Source organism: Catharus ustulatus, assembly GCF_009819885.2.
Source record: "Catharus ustulatus isolate bCatUst1 chromosome Z unlocalized genomic scaffold, bCatUst1.pri.v2 scaffold_29_arrow_ctg1, whole genome shotgun sequence".
Lineage (NCBI taxonomy): Eukaryota > Metazoa > Chordata > Aves > Passeriformes > Turdidae > Catharus > Catharus ustulatus.
The window spans coordinates 287,047-301,131 of NW_024879446.1; the positions used below are offsets into that span (position 1 = coordinate 287,047).

Consider the following 14,085-nt stretch of genomic DNA (forward strand, 5'->3'; position numbering starts at 1 on the left):
AATATTTGATCATTACAGTTAGACTTATTGACAGCATTCTAGTAATGGAAAATGCTATGTGGTATAACTACCATTTTCTCCTTCAAAATTTCATGAACACTTGCTTTGCTTTGTGTGACTGTACTTTTGGAAAGATTACAATATAAACTGTTCTTTCATGTACAGGAATTTCTGTGTGAACTCATGAAAAGAAAACCAAATGACAACCAAAAAAACAAACAAACAAAAATACCCCAAACAAACAAACAATCAAAAAACCCCAAAAAACCAAAACAAAAAAAGTAAAATATTTAAAACAAAACCCCACCACTTCATACCAAAGACTGCACTTTGGAAACTGTCTGGATGCTTAAGGAGACTGTATCCCATCTGATCCACTCAGGATATAAAGCTGGGAAGTCTGGTGGCACGTTCCATAAAATCATGGATTACTTAGGCCACAGTATACTGCAATTTTGTAGTGTTCAGATGTTTTCAAGGGAAAGTAAATGTAAGTAAAAGCAGAAGACTCTACTGACTTGTATGTTATAAAACCCACCAAGTTTCATAGTCTGGAAAGAAAACAAATTTTGACTATGTTGAGTGTTTCATTTCATGAGAGCTCTTGTTGACATATGGTAAGATATGAAACAGGTCAATTGAACAAATTTTCATATTGTTTTTTTTTTCCTTTTGAGAAAAGGAAATGGAAAGATTACAGCATCCTGAAGGCTAGCACAGGTAACCCAGACTAATCCTCACACCAGTCCTGTTGGCAACTCCTTCTGTAGTCCTTACAGCTGGATCTGTGCCAACCAGGAGCACCATGAAGAAATTCAGTCAGGCAGACACCTACAGTGCCATTCATCAGTCCTGGAAAAAGCATTCCAGAGCTTGGCATGGCTCCAATGCTTGCCTAGCACATCCTATGAGTGTCTACAGAGGCAGTGGCTCCCACAGCAGCGAAACAGAAGGAAAGCAGATCTGGGTGAGCCACAGTGAGAGTAGTGGGGAGCACACTGCCATGGTCCCGAGAATCAGAAAGATAAAAGTTAGCAAACCTCTGCGTTGGGATGAGGACAGTTTAATATGGGAAGCAAAGGCTGCACACAGAGCAAAGGAAAATAAGGAAGTAATACCCTGCTGGAATGAACTCCCATGGATGGGCTGGTATTCAGCACCTCCAGCACAGCAGAGTCCCATCACACATCACAGTGACTTGGGAGGACAAATGCCATCACTCCAAATGTCCCCTGCTTCCTTCTTCTTCCCCCATTTTATACGCTGAGCCTCATGCCATATAGTCTGGAATATCTCCTGGGTCAGTTTGGGTCACCTGTCGTGCTGTGTCCCCTCCCATGTATCCCCGGTCACCTCACCAGTGTGGCAGTAAGAAAAGCAGGAAGGGTCTTGGCTCTGTGCAAGCCCTCCTTACCAACAGGAAAAACATCTCTGTGTCACAAGCCCCAAGTTCAGCACAGGTCAAAAACACAGCCCCGTAACAGCTCCTGGGAACAAAATGAACTCTGCCCCAGCCGAAACCAGCACAGGGGTGCAGAGTAGAAGCTGTGGAGATGGCCCCCTTGTTGATCCCCACTGGATCCTGTCAGTGCCCAGCAGCAGGGAAAGGGCAGAGGGCAGCTGGCAGTGTCTTGCAAGAACTGGTCTCCAGGGTAAAAAAGAGAACAGGAACAGCCAAACCTGAGCACAGCTCAGTCAACCTTTATTAGTGAAATTCACAGGTTTCACCCCAACAAGAGGGCTCTGCTGCTGCCCTGCAGCACAAGCCAGGCACCACAGCGATGCTCCGTGGGGGGACTCACTGCTGCCAGATTATTTTCAGGTTTGGGGGCAGCTCTGCAGCTGCAAGTTCATCGATCTTGCTCCCATCCTTCACAGGGGTGCGATAGAAACCCAGCACATCCCCGGCACAGCGCATCTGGTGCAGCTGGGAGTTGGGAACAGCGTGTCCCAGCTCAGCTGCCAGCCGGGCCAGCAGGCGATGTTTCAGCCTGTTCTCCTGCAGGGGAGTCTGCTGCCAGTCCTCAGGAAGAGAGGGCCCAAAGACCTCCCTGACGTGGGACTCGAGGCAGCTCTGCAGGTCCTCGGGAGGGAAGTAACTCCGGCTGCGTGGCGGGGGGCAGATCAGGCTGGGCTCGCTCCTCTCCTCCTTCTCAGGAGCTGCTTGGTCTGCTTCCACAACTCTGTCCTCCTTCCTGCTGGCAACAGAGCAGAAACATTTTCAGCCTCTGGGCTACTCAAGACAGTCAGAGCATTTTTGTATCCGTGGTATTTTTAACCAGACTCAATCCAGACACTTCACACATCCCATGGGCTCGTCAGGTCTGTTATCCAGAAGTACACAGGCTTTCCCTCAGGGCTTCTCCCCACACAGGCTACCTCTGCAGAGTAATCACCCACCTACCTTATTTCATTGATCTGAGTAAAAACAGCATTTTAACAGGATTAGTTACTTGTTTTCTGTTACAGTTCCATTTGCTGTGAATAAAAAGCATAACAGAAAATAACCACTACTACAGAAGAAAATCACTGTCCACCTGGAAGAAAACTAATAATCACTAGTTTTAAGTAAAAATTGTTACCTTCCTATATGCCACAATCTAGTCAATAACCCATGCGTGGTTTCAGGCAAAATGTTAAAAGAGGAACCGTTTCTCATTCCCATGAAATCCCTCTCTACCCACTCCTAACAAAAGCTCCAACCACTGCACCCGCCCGCCAGCCTCGGTGGGCTCTGGTTGCCCAGAGAACCTGTGGAGTCTCCTTTCCTAAGGACGTTCCAAAGCCGCCTGGACAAATCCTTACGGACTTGCTCAGGGCATGTCGGGCTAAGTGACCTCCAGAGGGCTACGGCCCGGTGAAGGCCCAGCTCCAGCACGGGGAGAAGGCCAGAAGCCACCCCGCACCCTGTGCCCTGCGGGTACCTGGGGCCGCCCCAGAACGCCCTGAGCCCCGCGGGGCCGAGCCCCGGCCTCCGCCGCGCCGCCACCCGCAACGCCCGCGCCGCCATGCCGGAGGGCGCCGGGCGCCTTCTCGCGGGTGACGCATTTCCTGCCGCGCCCCGCGGGGCCTCATGGGAAATGTAGTTCGCCCCCTCAAGCCTACCCCCTCGCTGGGAAACGGAGTGTATGAAAATTTCCTTAGGAAAAGGCGTTCTTTGATGCTTGGTCTTTTGTGCTTTCAAGTCTTCTCCACAAGAAGGGAGATTTAAACAAGCAGACAACAAGTGTAAGTGATAACCAGGCATTGCAAAGCTCACAGAACCGCAGAATATGCTGAATTGTAAGGGATGCGTTAGGACCATTGAGTCTTACTCCTGTACTCCTGGCCCTGCACAGCCAGGAGCCATTCCCAAAAGTCACACCATGTGCCCAAGAGTATCGTCAAAATGCTCCTTGAGCTGTGCCAGGCTGGTGCCATTTCAGTGACTTCCGAAGTGTTAACATTGCTTTTCCTCAGTAGAAAATCTAGAGTGGAAACATATTTTCCATTTGGAATATGGAAAGGCAAAATGTGATGTTACAGTATCAGGTTTAATGAAAGAGCAAATTCTGATGTTCTGTAACACAGTGTACATGTGAAAATAATGGTTATCAGACCGAACATGCCCACACTGAGGTGCACAGCTGCAAGCCAGATTTTCTCCCCAGAATGCCACTGGGATACCCACCCATATCACAATGATATGCGAACTTCTCTGATGCCTGAAAGATCCCCATAGACCAATGTCTATGGAGCAGGTATTTGTTTATTGGTGGTGAAGAGGATATCTCCACCTAACTCACCCAGCTTTGTCAAGTGCTATGGTATATTTATACAGTAAGTATTGCTTTGTGTTACTATGTCACTACAACATCATCACATATGTGCTGGAACTAATTTACATAATATGATCTCATGGTTATTAGATAGTTCTTTTGCAAACTCCCCCATTTGGGGATTGTTGGGGGTCTTTGATGAAGGCTTCCAAGGTCAAAGAAGCATCTGAACTTTTCAACTTTGTCTTCAGAGCATGCACAGTTACAGTGTTCCTTGGTCTGTCTGATCTTAATCAACCTAAATTCTTTGTTTTGTGGCTAATTAGCTTTGTACTTGCCATTTTCTCATTAGTACTATACTTACCTATGTCTAATGCTATCCACCTGGTGATTTTTTTCTTCTTTTTTTTGTCTACTCAGCATTAAGCAACTAGTTAACTAGCCATTACGTCATATAAAAAGTAATTTATATCAGGTTATATAGGTATAAAATTATGACTTAGGTTACACAGGTATCAGGTTATATAGGTATATAAAAAGCCATTATTTAGATTATATTGATATCAGGTTGTATTGACATAAGCAATATAAGCACCCTGTAACTTTGATCTAAGTCATATAGACATCAGTTGCTTAGCAAAAATTTTCCATGAAAATTACTGATTCTGTATAAATCGTGTATCAGCATTGCACTTTTTATGAATCCACGCTACAACCATACACCAAATCTTGGCCTGTGGATTTGATTATTTGCTTTGTTTTCTTTCTCCCTATCTTGCAGGCCAGTACTCCTAGAGGGAAGTATAGCACAAGGATTGTTGGACAAACATCATACTCTCAGGAACAGCACCCTCTGCAACCTTGGACATTGGCACATTTTTACCACAGAGACCCAGTGTTTGCCAGAAGAGTGACGTCGTTTCTCCATTTGTTTGGCTACTGCAGTGACCCCTTTGGCCTGTACATGGACAGGTGAGACACCTGATTTCTCTCTCCACAACAGTGTCTTCCTTAGGGCACTTCCTCCATGAGCCTCTCTTGTGCAGCTGCATGCCAAGGTCAGTGCTTGTAGGAAACATTAGGAACCTGCCAGCCAGATAGTGAGCAGAGAAACCTCTGAAGGAGCTGACAGTGCAGTCCATTTGAAGGCCTTATGTTCCTCTGTTTTCTTCCATGTTGCCCTTCCTGATCCATTCATTTTTTGCTGAAGGAAGCGGTGGCATGTAACATGGGCATAAAACCTTCCCTGCTTTACAGTGTTTGCTGTACATTCCATTTCTTCCATCCTAGCAGAGAGACAAACCCCATGATATATTAAAGTTTCTCCACCACAATAGAGGTATCTAATAGAGATTACAAGTACTTTTAATTAAATACTTTATCTAAGATCCTCTTGAGACCAAGAAGGTGTCATAATGGTGGTCTTCTTCACAGTCAGAGTTTGTTGTTCCTGGTTTGGCTTGAAGCTGATACTGGAAGTGTTTTATTCCCAGTTTCATCTGTAATATGGTCTCATAGGCTATTAGAGAAAATCTGTGGGAGTCATCTTGAAAAGGTGTGAGCCGTGGCTGCCCCGAACCGCGGCAGCTGCGAGTCACGGCTGCCCCGAGCCCCGCCTCACCAGCCGGGGGCAGGCGAGAGTCGGACCCGCTCACGGGGAGGACGCTTGGGGCTGCGTTTAAAGCCTACACCAATCTGGAGAAGAAAATTCAAAGCAGACCCCTTCCATTATCTAAAAGAAAAACCCAAGCAACTCTCACTGGTTAAACGCAACAAAAAATATTTACTTGGTTCATTCCAAAGCAAGGAATATGGTTTTAAAAACAGACCAAATGCCACTTCTAAGTGAATTTGATTCAAAGCTCAGTAAACCTAAAGTGGGCTTTTCATCAGATATACCCAATTTTTGCCTGCTTTCATTCAGTATGAGGTCTCTTGTTATGTGCAAGGTTTTATATTTAACCTTGCCCACAGCCCTGGTGCAAAGTACCTATCCCAGCTGCCTAACAACCAGAACACATTGTCACTGGCAGAGCAGCCTCTTGATGTGCTGTGCTATTGTTGCTTGTTCTTGTGAACAACTGTCTTTGTTTCCCACAGATATTTTGATTTCTGGCAGGAGCAGTGAATGAACCACTCCAGCTGAGCTGTGAATTACAGGTCCAGAATGAACAAGGATCCTGCACAACAACAGCTCCTGATCTAATCTTTGCCTCTGTGCTGAGGGAAAGTCAAGGTAAATTCATGTTGAATGTCTAAGTTCACTCAGTGACTGATAAAACCTTTTAATGGATCCAGTACAATGAGTGATGATCCCAACCAACACAGCAATCATTGTGTACAATGTGTCTCATGTATCAATGAAAATGTGAATTTGTGACCCATCTGTGCAACACCAATGGCTGTGATTCTGTTTTCCTATCCCTACTCTCAGAGGTGACCTTCAGTGAAGCAGCCGAGGTTTTGTTTTTAAGAGTCTCTGGTTGAAGCAAAAGAAGTGGGAATGGTGGAGGTGCAGATAGGGAGACAGTACCTAAAGAGACTTCATAAATTTGAAGTACCTAGTCAGAATTTGTGAGAAAGTTTCTGCAGACCACTTCTGCATTTAAGGGGTCTGCTCAAAATCACAGCTGTGGAACAGAGACAGGTCAGACATCAGACCTTAGTAACGAGGAGAAAATAGGGCCTTCCCCTCCTCATTAGCTTTGACTAGCATTTATGCTGCCCTAAGGCAAGGATTTTTGTAACCAGTGTTCAGGAGAGTAGGTAGGAAAGCTGTGCATGTTGGTGTGAGAGCTTTTCTTTGGGAATTGCTAAGGAGAGTGAGCTGGAATCCTCCACTCCCCTCCCTGGTGGTCCATGGTGATTAGTCCCAAGTTCATATTAAATAGGGTCTCTATGTGTATAAGCTGATATTTTAAGCAAACTTGTACTTTTAGAGAGAGCTCTTCTTTGTCCACAGGGAGACACAGGATGCCCAGTGCAAGCAGCACAGAACCTGAGTTTGCACACTATCCCTCTGCCCTGGGTGTTTTGGTACGGCAAGGCACAACTGCTGCTCACAGCAGTTTCGGGTTGCTCTTCAGTCGGAGGCTGGAGTACATGCCCACGTGCCGCACCAGGTTGGGCTCCAGCACGAAGGCGTTCTCGCCCTTGGCGCGCAGCAGTGAGTAGAGAGTGGTGTCCTTGGCAAAGCCCTGGCGGCAGCGCAGCCCTCGCAGGTATCCCGAGGCCCGGCGGGCAGAGGCGGCAGGGAACAGCATGGCAGGGGTGCAGCACTCGCTGGCCGGCACAACATTGTAGAGCGCAGGGTGCAGGCGGCGCAGCTCCAGCCCGTAGTGCCGCCCCACCAGCTCTGCCAGGGCCATGCTGTACAGGGCGAAGAATGCCACAAGGGACCAGCTGGGGCCCGCCCGCCCCACGGCCCGGCAGTACGTGCCAGCCAGCACCGGCCCCAGGAACATGCCCAGGCCCAGCCACTCCAGGATCCTCATGGGCTCGGGGTTGAAGTAGTGCTGGAGCCTCTCGGGATGGTACATCTTGAAGTAGAGAGTGTCTCTGAGGTAGGGCTTGGAGAACCGTGCCGAGATCAGGTGCTGCAAGACAGAAAATATCTCCTTCTCTGGCACGGCATCATCTTCCACGAGGAGGATGAACTGTGGGCTGTACACCAGCAGTGACTGCTCGAGGCGGAAGACATAGTCCTGTTTCTCCTTCTCGAACTGGTTCAGGCTGGGGTCAGGATTCTCTGCAGTTCTGTCACGACTGACCACAGGAAAGAGGCTGCTCAGCAGCCTGACGTCCTGATGGCTGCTGGGGTCTGACTCCACGTTACAGAGGAGCATGCGATGCCTCTGGCAATGCGTCCCACACTTCTGGAGGAGGCGGTGGAAGTGGGAGGCCACTTGCAAAACGTAGTGGAAATCATTCCGCCTCTGCACAGTGATAATGGCGATCAGCAGCAAGGGCTGGAAGGAGTCACTGCCAGAGGCATCGGAGGTGTTTGGCATCTGCATCTTCTCAAAGTGATGGAGGGCATCCTGGCCCTCCTGCTGGTTCTGCTCCAGGAACTCTTGGCTCATGGGGTTTAGGTGCCAGCGCCGCAGGTAGAAGTAAGAGTGCAGGAGCTGGTGGCAGACCAAAGGTGCCAGCACACCAAAAGTCACCACCGTCAGGGTGAGGAGATGGATGCACTGCTCATGCCCTCAATCCTTCACTCCTAATGCATCCTTCTCCCTGGACTGCAGGACACCACTGGGGCCATTGCTACCAAACCTGCACAGGTTGTCCAAGCCTAGAAAGGAAGAAAAAAAACATGGTTACTGAAATAGGAACTGATAGAAAACTGAAAGCAGGGGAGTAGTCTCTGAGTAAGCCAAAATACAATGCCCGTGTGGAATCCCTTGTGTTGAAGGCATCACAGAATAGTCCTGGGAGATTGAGGACAGATAAGCCAAACTTAAGTTTCCAACAAAGGACCCATAAGGCCTTTTTAGCATATAGGAGCTCTGATCTAACCAAGTTCAAAAGGACTTCGTTTGTTACTGTGCTTCAAACATGCAACAACAGGCAAGGTGCATGCAAGATGTGGAAGGAAAGGAAATCCCTTTCTGTTAAATGCACAGAACTCAGGTACCCTTGTCTGGTGACAGTGACATAGTAATGTTTAGGTCACAGCCACAAAGCAAAGGCAGATCTCTCGTATCTTTGTCTAGCACATATTGGAGAGACAAACTTTTACCTCTTTGGAGGTAAAATCATGCTTCCCTCCTGCTGCTCACACACTTCAAATGTGGTTTTTTCCACTCTTCTCCCCAGAGTGTGAAACCATGTAACAAAAACACCAATTCACTTCACTGTGTATGTTAAGGATAATGTGTGTGTCTGATTCTCTCAGATGTCTCCTCCTGTCTAGACCCTGTGAAATACATGGGCACAGCAATATTAATATGTTGTTATTGAGCCATTGACTCCTACTCCTTATTTAAAAGTATGCAATTAAAAAGTATATGCCCTTGAATTTTAATCTGAAACATTCATATAAGTATATTGTATTTTTTTGTACACACATACGCACATATTCTTGGCAAACGTCCGCCTTCACACAAGTTAGATTTTGCCATATTTGGCTTTTCTGTTCTGCTTCTCTGGCTGCCCTGAACACCTCACAGCCTGGCTGTCAGAAGCTTACACAAAATCAGGGCAATTAGACTGTTCACATAAATTCTCTTATATCGCTAATCTCTCTTTTAATCTGTGGTTCCTAGGAAAACATTTGAAAAATGTTTCAAAGCTGCAAAATTTTAGATTCCTCCAGAATATAAGAGAATATAATTTGCCTTCTCCTTCCTGCACCATGAGACAAGGGCACAACTAATTCCTGTACAGTTACAATATTAAATGACTCCTCCTGGCCTACCTACACTTCTTCTCAGCGTCAGTGGGAAAAGCCATTTCTTTCCTAACATAAAATCAGCTGGATGAAGTCATGTGGTCAGAGCCATAGAGTCAAAGGGATGAAAGAGGGAAACAAAGGCAGGCTCTTAGAAAATGCCGTGGAAATGTCACGGGCTGTCACAGTCCCAGGTAGGCCATAGCAGTAGTGCGAGTACTGGTGCTCACACAAGTGGTACCTTACACATGTGTGTTGATCCTACAGCAGCACCCAACTGAAACCTTTGTGTGAAATGCTTTTCTATGCCTCAGCCTAACATCATGCAGATGAGCTGCCGGCTCGGGACCAGCTCCTTGGCTGATGAACCCTCTGTGACAGAGACAAGGCCTTTGCGGTACTGTGACAATTATCTTGCTCAAATCTGAGGAAGCCAGTGGGGGCTTCTCAAGGCGCCATAGAGATCTCTTATAACATATAGGTATGCTGACAGGGAATATACAGATATCTTCAAATTCTGGAACCTGAGGTCCCTGCCGTGAGCTGATCCCTATTACTGGGCCAGATGGCCAGCTTTTCTCATTTGCAATTCCTCTTGTTTTCTGACAGCTTTTAGTAGCTCAGGTGCCAGATAATATTTCTGCAGTGTGTCTGTCCCCCCTTGACACCACCGCATCCAGTAGAAGCCAAGCATCCACAGATCTGATCACTGCACTTCCATGCCAAACTGGGAGTTGGGCTCCCTAGAAAATACAAACCATCCCAGCAAGAGCTATGCTGCTAAAAACATTCACAGGAACCTTAATGGTAAGGGACCACTAGTTGTTCTTTGATTGCATTTTACTGGCAGGTACAAAATATATCACTCACCTCCTCAAGCACTGCTGAAAGCAGTTGTTCCTATGCTGGTTGTAGATGATGAGTCTCATCTATCCTGTTACCATCAGATAAGCCAGGCAAAGATCAGGGCTGCTGCCTTAATCTCTCAGCTCCCTTAGAACTTGTATTTCTAGTGGTCTGTGTACTAAAGGTGTACTAAAAGTGTAACACTGTCACAGTTAACAGATTAATTACAGCTTGAAGTGTAAGAGAAGTGGCTAGAGAGGGGCAGAGTATTTATCCCTTTGCAAAAGTTATGATAGAAATTGAAGACACTGCTGCCTGTTTTGATCTGCCATTCTTTGGGCCCTGTCAGTGAATGCACAGACCTCTTCTGTCCAAGGAGATGGAATTTAAGCACTATGGGAGCAGTAAAAATGCAGGATGTCCAGTTAGGTAATACCAGAAACTGCAGAGTTTAAACTTGAATGTTAATGTTGTCATAGGCTGGCTTGCTATTCTCATTGCACTGTAGTTAACTTTTACAGGTTGTTCATAAATCCCTAGAAATCCATGATGCACAGTTTGAAAACTATTGAACTAAGAAAGAAGGGACATAGCTGTGGCAGGTGAATGATACTTTCCCTATTTTATTTGAACTAAGAGGATAAGACTATGCCACAAGTGAAAGAGGCTGTGAACTCAATATATATTAATTACAGTTATTTCCCCAACTACTGTCTTGTTTCTCATGTATATTAATTTTCCTCTGTCACATAAACCTGAATAGAATCCATTTCACCTGCAGGGCAGTAGGCTGGAGATTCCTGTGGCCCCTGCAGGCCCACAGAGCTCTCTTGTATGGCCTGGTGGACATCTCCCTGTGAGCTGGGACATTGCTCCAGGACACTCCTGGAGGCTGAGACCCCCTTACCCAGCACCTGATATAGTGAGGTAGCCCATTTTGCATGAAGCCTAAATGTATGCTGTATGTTCATGACGTTTATATATCCAGCTATGGCTGTAGGTAAGGTCAGGAGGTTGGTTGTGGGCAAGGGGAAGAATAGAGTCAAGGAGAACAAGGGCCACAGTTTGAACAGAATTTAGATATATACTTTGGATAATTTTTAGATCCTGTGCCACAAATCTGTGTGACTCTGGGAAAACCATTTTGTCTGTGTATGAGTTTCCTACTTAAGAAACACGTGGTGGAATTAGACTCTGTCTCACTTAGCCAAGTTACCTGACTGCTCAGTCTGCAATTGCTGTTTCTGTATGAACAGATAGTTAATTAGCACTCTCAGGAGACACATGAACCGTAGGATTTACAAGCAGTTTATCCCAACAGTTTGAGGAGATGAATGCAGAGCTGAAAGAGAATAAACAGCTTCTGGGAATCGCCTTAATGAATAGGAGGAACTACAGATGAATCAGCACCTCTTACATTAAAAAAGAAGTAAAGAAGGATAGTCATAGTGGGTGACTCCCTTCTGAGGAGAGCAGAGGGCCCCATATTTGACTGGACCCAATCCACAAGGAGATCTGTTGCCTCCCTGGGAACCAGGGTAAGGGACATCACTGAGAGGCTCCCTGGGCTGACTCATCCCTCTGATTATTACCCACTGCTGATATTCCTTGCTGGCAGTGATGAGACTGAAAAGAGGAGTGTCAGGGCAATTAAAAGGGACTTTAAGGCACTGGGTCAAGTTGTTGATAGGGCAGGAGCACAGGTAATGTTCTGCTCAGTCCCTTTGGTGGCCTGAGCTGAGGGTGAAATCAGTAGACCAGCTGAGGTGCATGTACACCAATGCACGCAGCAGGAGTAATAAACTAGTGATGACAAAGTTGAATGCCTGTGGGTAAGAATTAAGGGCAAGGCCAACAAAGCTGACATCCTACTGGGAGCCTGTTATCGTCCACCCAGCCAGGGAGAAGAGGTGGACAACTTATTCTAGAAGCAGCTAGATAACATTTCAGGATCACCAGCCCTTGTTCTTGTAGGTGATTTTAACCTGCCAGACATCTGCTGGGAACGTAATACAGCTGAAAAGTGGCAGTCCAGGCAGTTCTTAGAGTGTGTGAAGGACAATTTTTTGTTGCAGCTGGTGGGTGAGCCCACCAGGGGAGGGACTGTGTTAGACCTGTTGTTTGCAAATTAGAGATGGGCTGGTGGGAGATGTGGTGGTTGGAGGCTGCTTAGGGCACAGTGATCATGAAATTATAGAGTTCTTGGTATTGGGTGAAATGAGGAGAAACATCAATAAGACTTTTACATTTCACTTCTGGAGGGCAGGCTTTGGTCTGTTTAGGAGACTTATTCAGAGAGTTCCTTGGGAAACAGCGCTTAAAAGCAAAGAAGTCCAGGAAAAGTGTGTTGGATAAGGAGAGAACTTAGTAATTGCAGACGAGGAGAAGGCAGAAGTGCTCAATGCCTTCTTTGCCTCAGTGTTTAATGGGAAGATGGCTTGTCCTCAGGACAGCTGTCCTCCTGGAATGGTAGATGGCGTCAGGGAGCAGAATGGTCCCCCTGTTATCCAGGGGGAAGCAGTCATAGAACTGCTGAGTGCCTTGGATATTTATAAATCTATGGGCCCAGGTGGGATCCATCCCAGGGTGATGAGGGAGTTTGCAGATGAGCTTGCAAAGCCTCTGTCCATAATTTACCAGCAGTCCTGGGACAGTAGCAAGGTTCCAGATGACTGGAAGCTGGCCAATGTCACACCCATTTATAAAAAAGGTGGGAAGGAGGATCCTGGTAACTATAGGCCAGTTAGCCTGACCTCAGTACCTGGAACAGTTTATAGTGAGTTATGGAACAGTTTATAGTGAGTGCCATCACACAGCACTTACAGGATGGCCAGGGTATCAGACCCAGCCAGCACGGGTTTAGGAGGGGTGGGTCATGTTTGACCAATCTGATCTCCTTTTAATGCCAAGTGACCCACCTGGTGGATGCAGGAAAGGCTGTGGATGTTGTATACCCGGACTTCAGCAAGGCCTTTGACACTGTCTCCCACAGCATTCCCTGGAAAAGCTGGCAGCCCATGGCTTGGACAGGAGCACTCTTTGCTGGGTTAAGAACTGGCTGGATGACCGGGCCCAGAGAGTAGTGGTGAATGGTGCTGCATCCAGCTGGGAATCTGACACCAGTGGTGTCCCTCAGGGGTCTGTGTGGGCCCTGTTCTGTTCAGTATTTTCACTGATGACATGGATGAGGGTACTGAGTCCTTCATTAGTAAATTTGCAGATGACACTAAGCTGGGAGCTTGTGTCGATCTGTTGGAAGGTAGAAGGGCTCTGCAGAGAGACCTGGAATGTTTGGATGGATGGGCAGAGTCCAATGGGATGAGGTTTAGCAAGTCCAAGTTTTGAGTCCTGCATTTTGGCCACAAAAACCCCCTGCAGTGTTATAGGTTGGGGACGGTGTGGCTGGACAGTGCCCAGGCAGAAAGGGACCTGGGAGTGCTGGTCAACAGCAGGATGGACATGAGCCAGCAGTGTGCCCTGGTGGCCAAGAAGGCCAATGGCATCCTGGCCTGTGTCAGGAATAGTGTGGCCAGCAGGAGCAGGGAGGTCATTCTTCCCCTCTACCCAGCACTGGTGAGGCCACACCTTGAGTGCTGTGTCCAGTTCTGGCCCCTCAGTTCAGGGAGGACGTGGAGATGCTTGAGGGCGTCCAGAGGAGACAACGAGGCTGGGGAGGGGCTGGGAACACAAATCCTGTGAGGAATGGCTGAGGGAGCTGGGCTTGTTCATCCTGGAGGAGACTCAGGGGTGACCTTGTCACTCTCTACAGCTCCCTGAAAGGTGGCTGTGGTCAGGTGGGGTTGGTCTCTTTCTCCAGGCAGCACTGACAGAACCAGAGGACACAATCTCAAGCTGCGCCAGGGGAGATATAGGTTGGATATTAGGAAAAAGTTTTTTAAAGAAATGGGGATGAAGTACTGGAATGGTCTGCCCAGGGAGGTGGTGGAGTCCCTGGATGTGTTTAAAAATAGACGGGATGTGGCACTTGGTGCCATGGTTTAGTTGAGGTGTTGGGGCATGGGTTGGACTTGATGGCTTTGAAGGTCTCTTCCAACCCAGTGATTCTGTGAATTCTGTGTATGTAGGATT

General features: G+C 47.2%; 2 protein-coding genes across 2 annotated transcripts; both read right to left on the reverse strand.

Moving 5' to 3' along the window:
• Positions 1-1,681: 1,681 nt before the first annotated feature.
• Positions 1,682-3,010, reverse strand: LOC117011265 (39S ribosomal protein L50, mitochondrial-like). The gene is made up of 2 exons (XM_042780196.1): positions 2,925-3,010; positions 1,682-2,198 (listed from the first exon to the last, which is right to left on the reverse strand). The coding sequence occupies exons 1-2, from the start codon at positions 3,008-3,010 to the stop codon at positions 1,799-1,801; spliced, it is 486 nt and encodes a 161-aa protein (XP_042636130.1). The 3' UTR covers positions 1,682-1,798.
• Positions 3,011-6,787: 3,777 nt separating this feature from the next.
• LOC117011208 (post-GPI attachment to proteins factor 4-like) lies at positions 6,788-10,932 on the reverse strand. The gene is made up of 3 exons (XM_033086536.1): positions 10,904-10,932; positions 8,034-8,052; positions 6,788-7,951 (listed from the first exon to the last, which is right to left on the reverse strand). Exons 1-3 carry the CDS (start codon positions 10,930-10,932, stop codon positions 6,818-6,820), a joined length of 1,182 nt encoding a protein of 393 aa, XP_032942427.1. The 3' UTR covers positions 6,788-6,817.
• Between the last annotated feature and the right edge of the window lie 3,153 nt (positions 10,933-14,085).

What these genes read in the sequence shown, in the direction of transcription:
- LOC117011265 (XM_042780196.1), bottom strand. Translation starts at nt 3,010, where the DNA reads ATGGCGGCGCGGGCGTTGCGGGTGGCGGCGCGGCGGAGGCCGGGGCTC. An exon ending in GCGTTCTGGGGCGGCCCCAG is followed by an intron (nt 2,199 to 2,924) that starts GTACCCGCAGGG and finishes CTCTGTTGCCAG; the next exon opens with CAGGAAGGAGGACAGAGTTG.
- LOC117011208 (XM_033086536.1), bottom strand. Translation starts at nt 10,932, where the DNA reads ATGGGCTACCTCACTATATCAGGTGCTGG.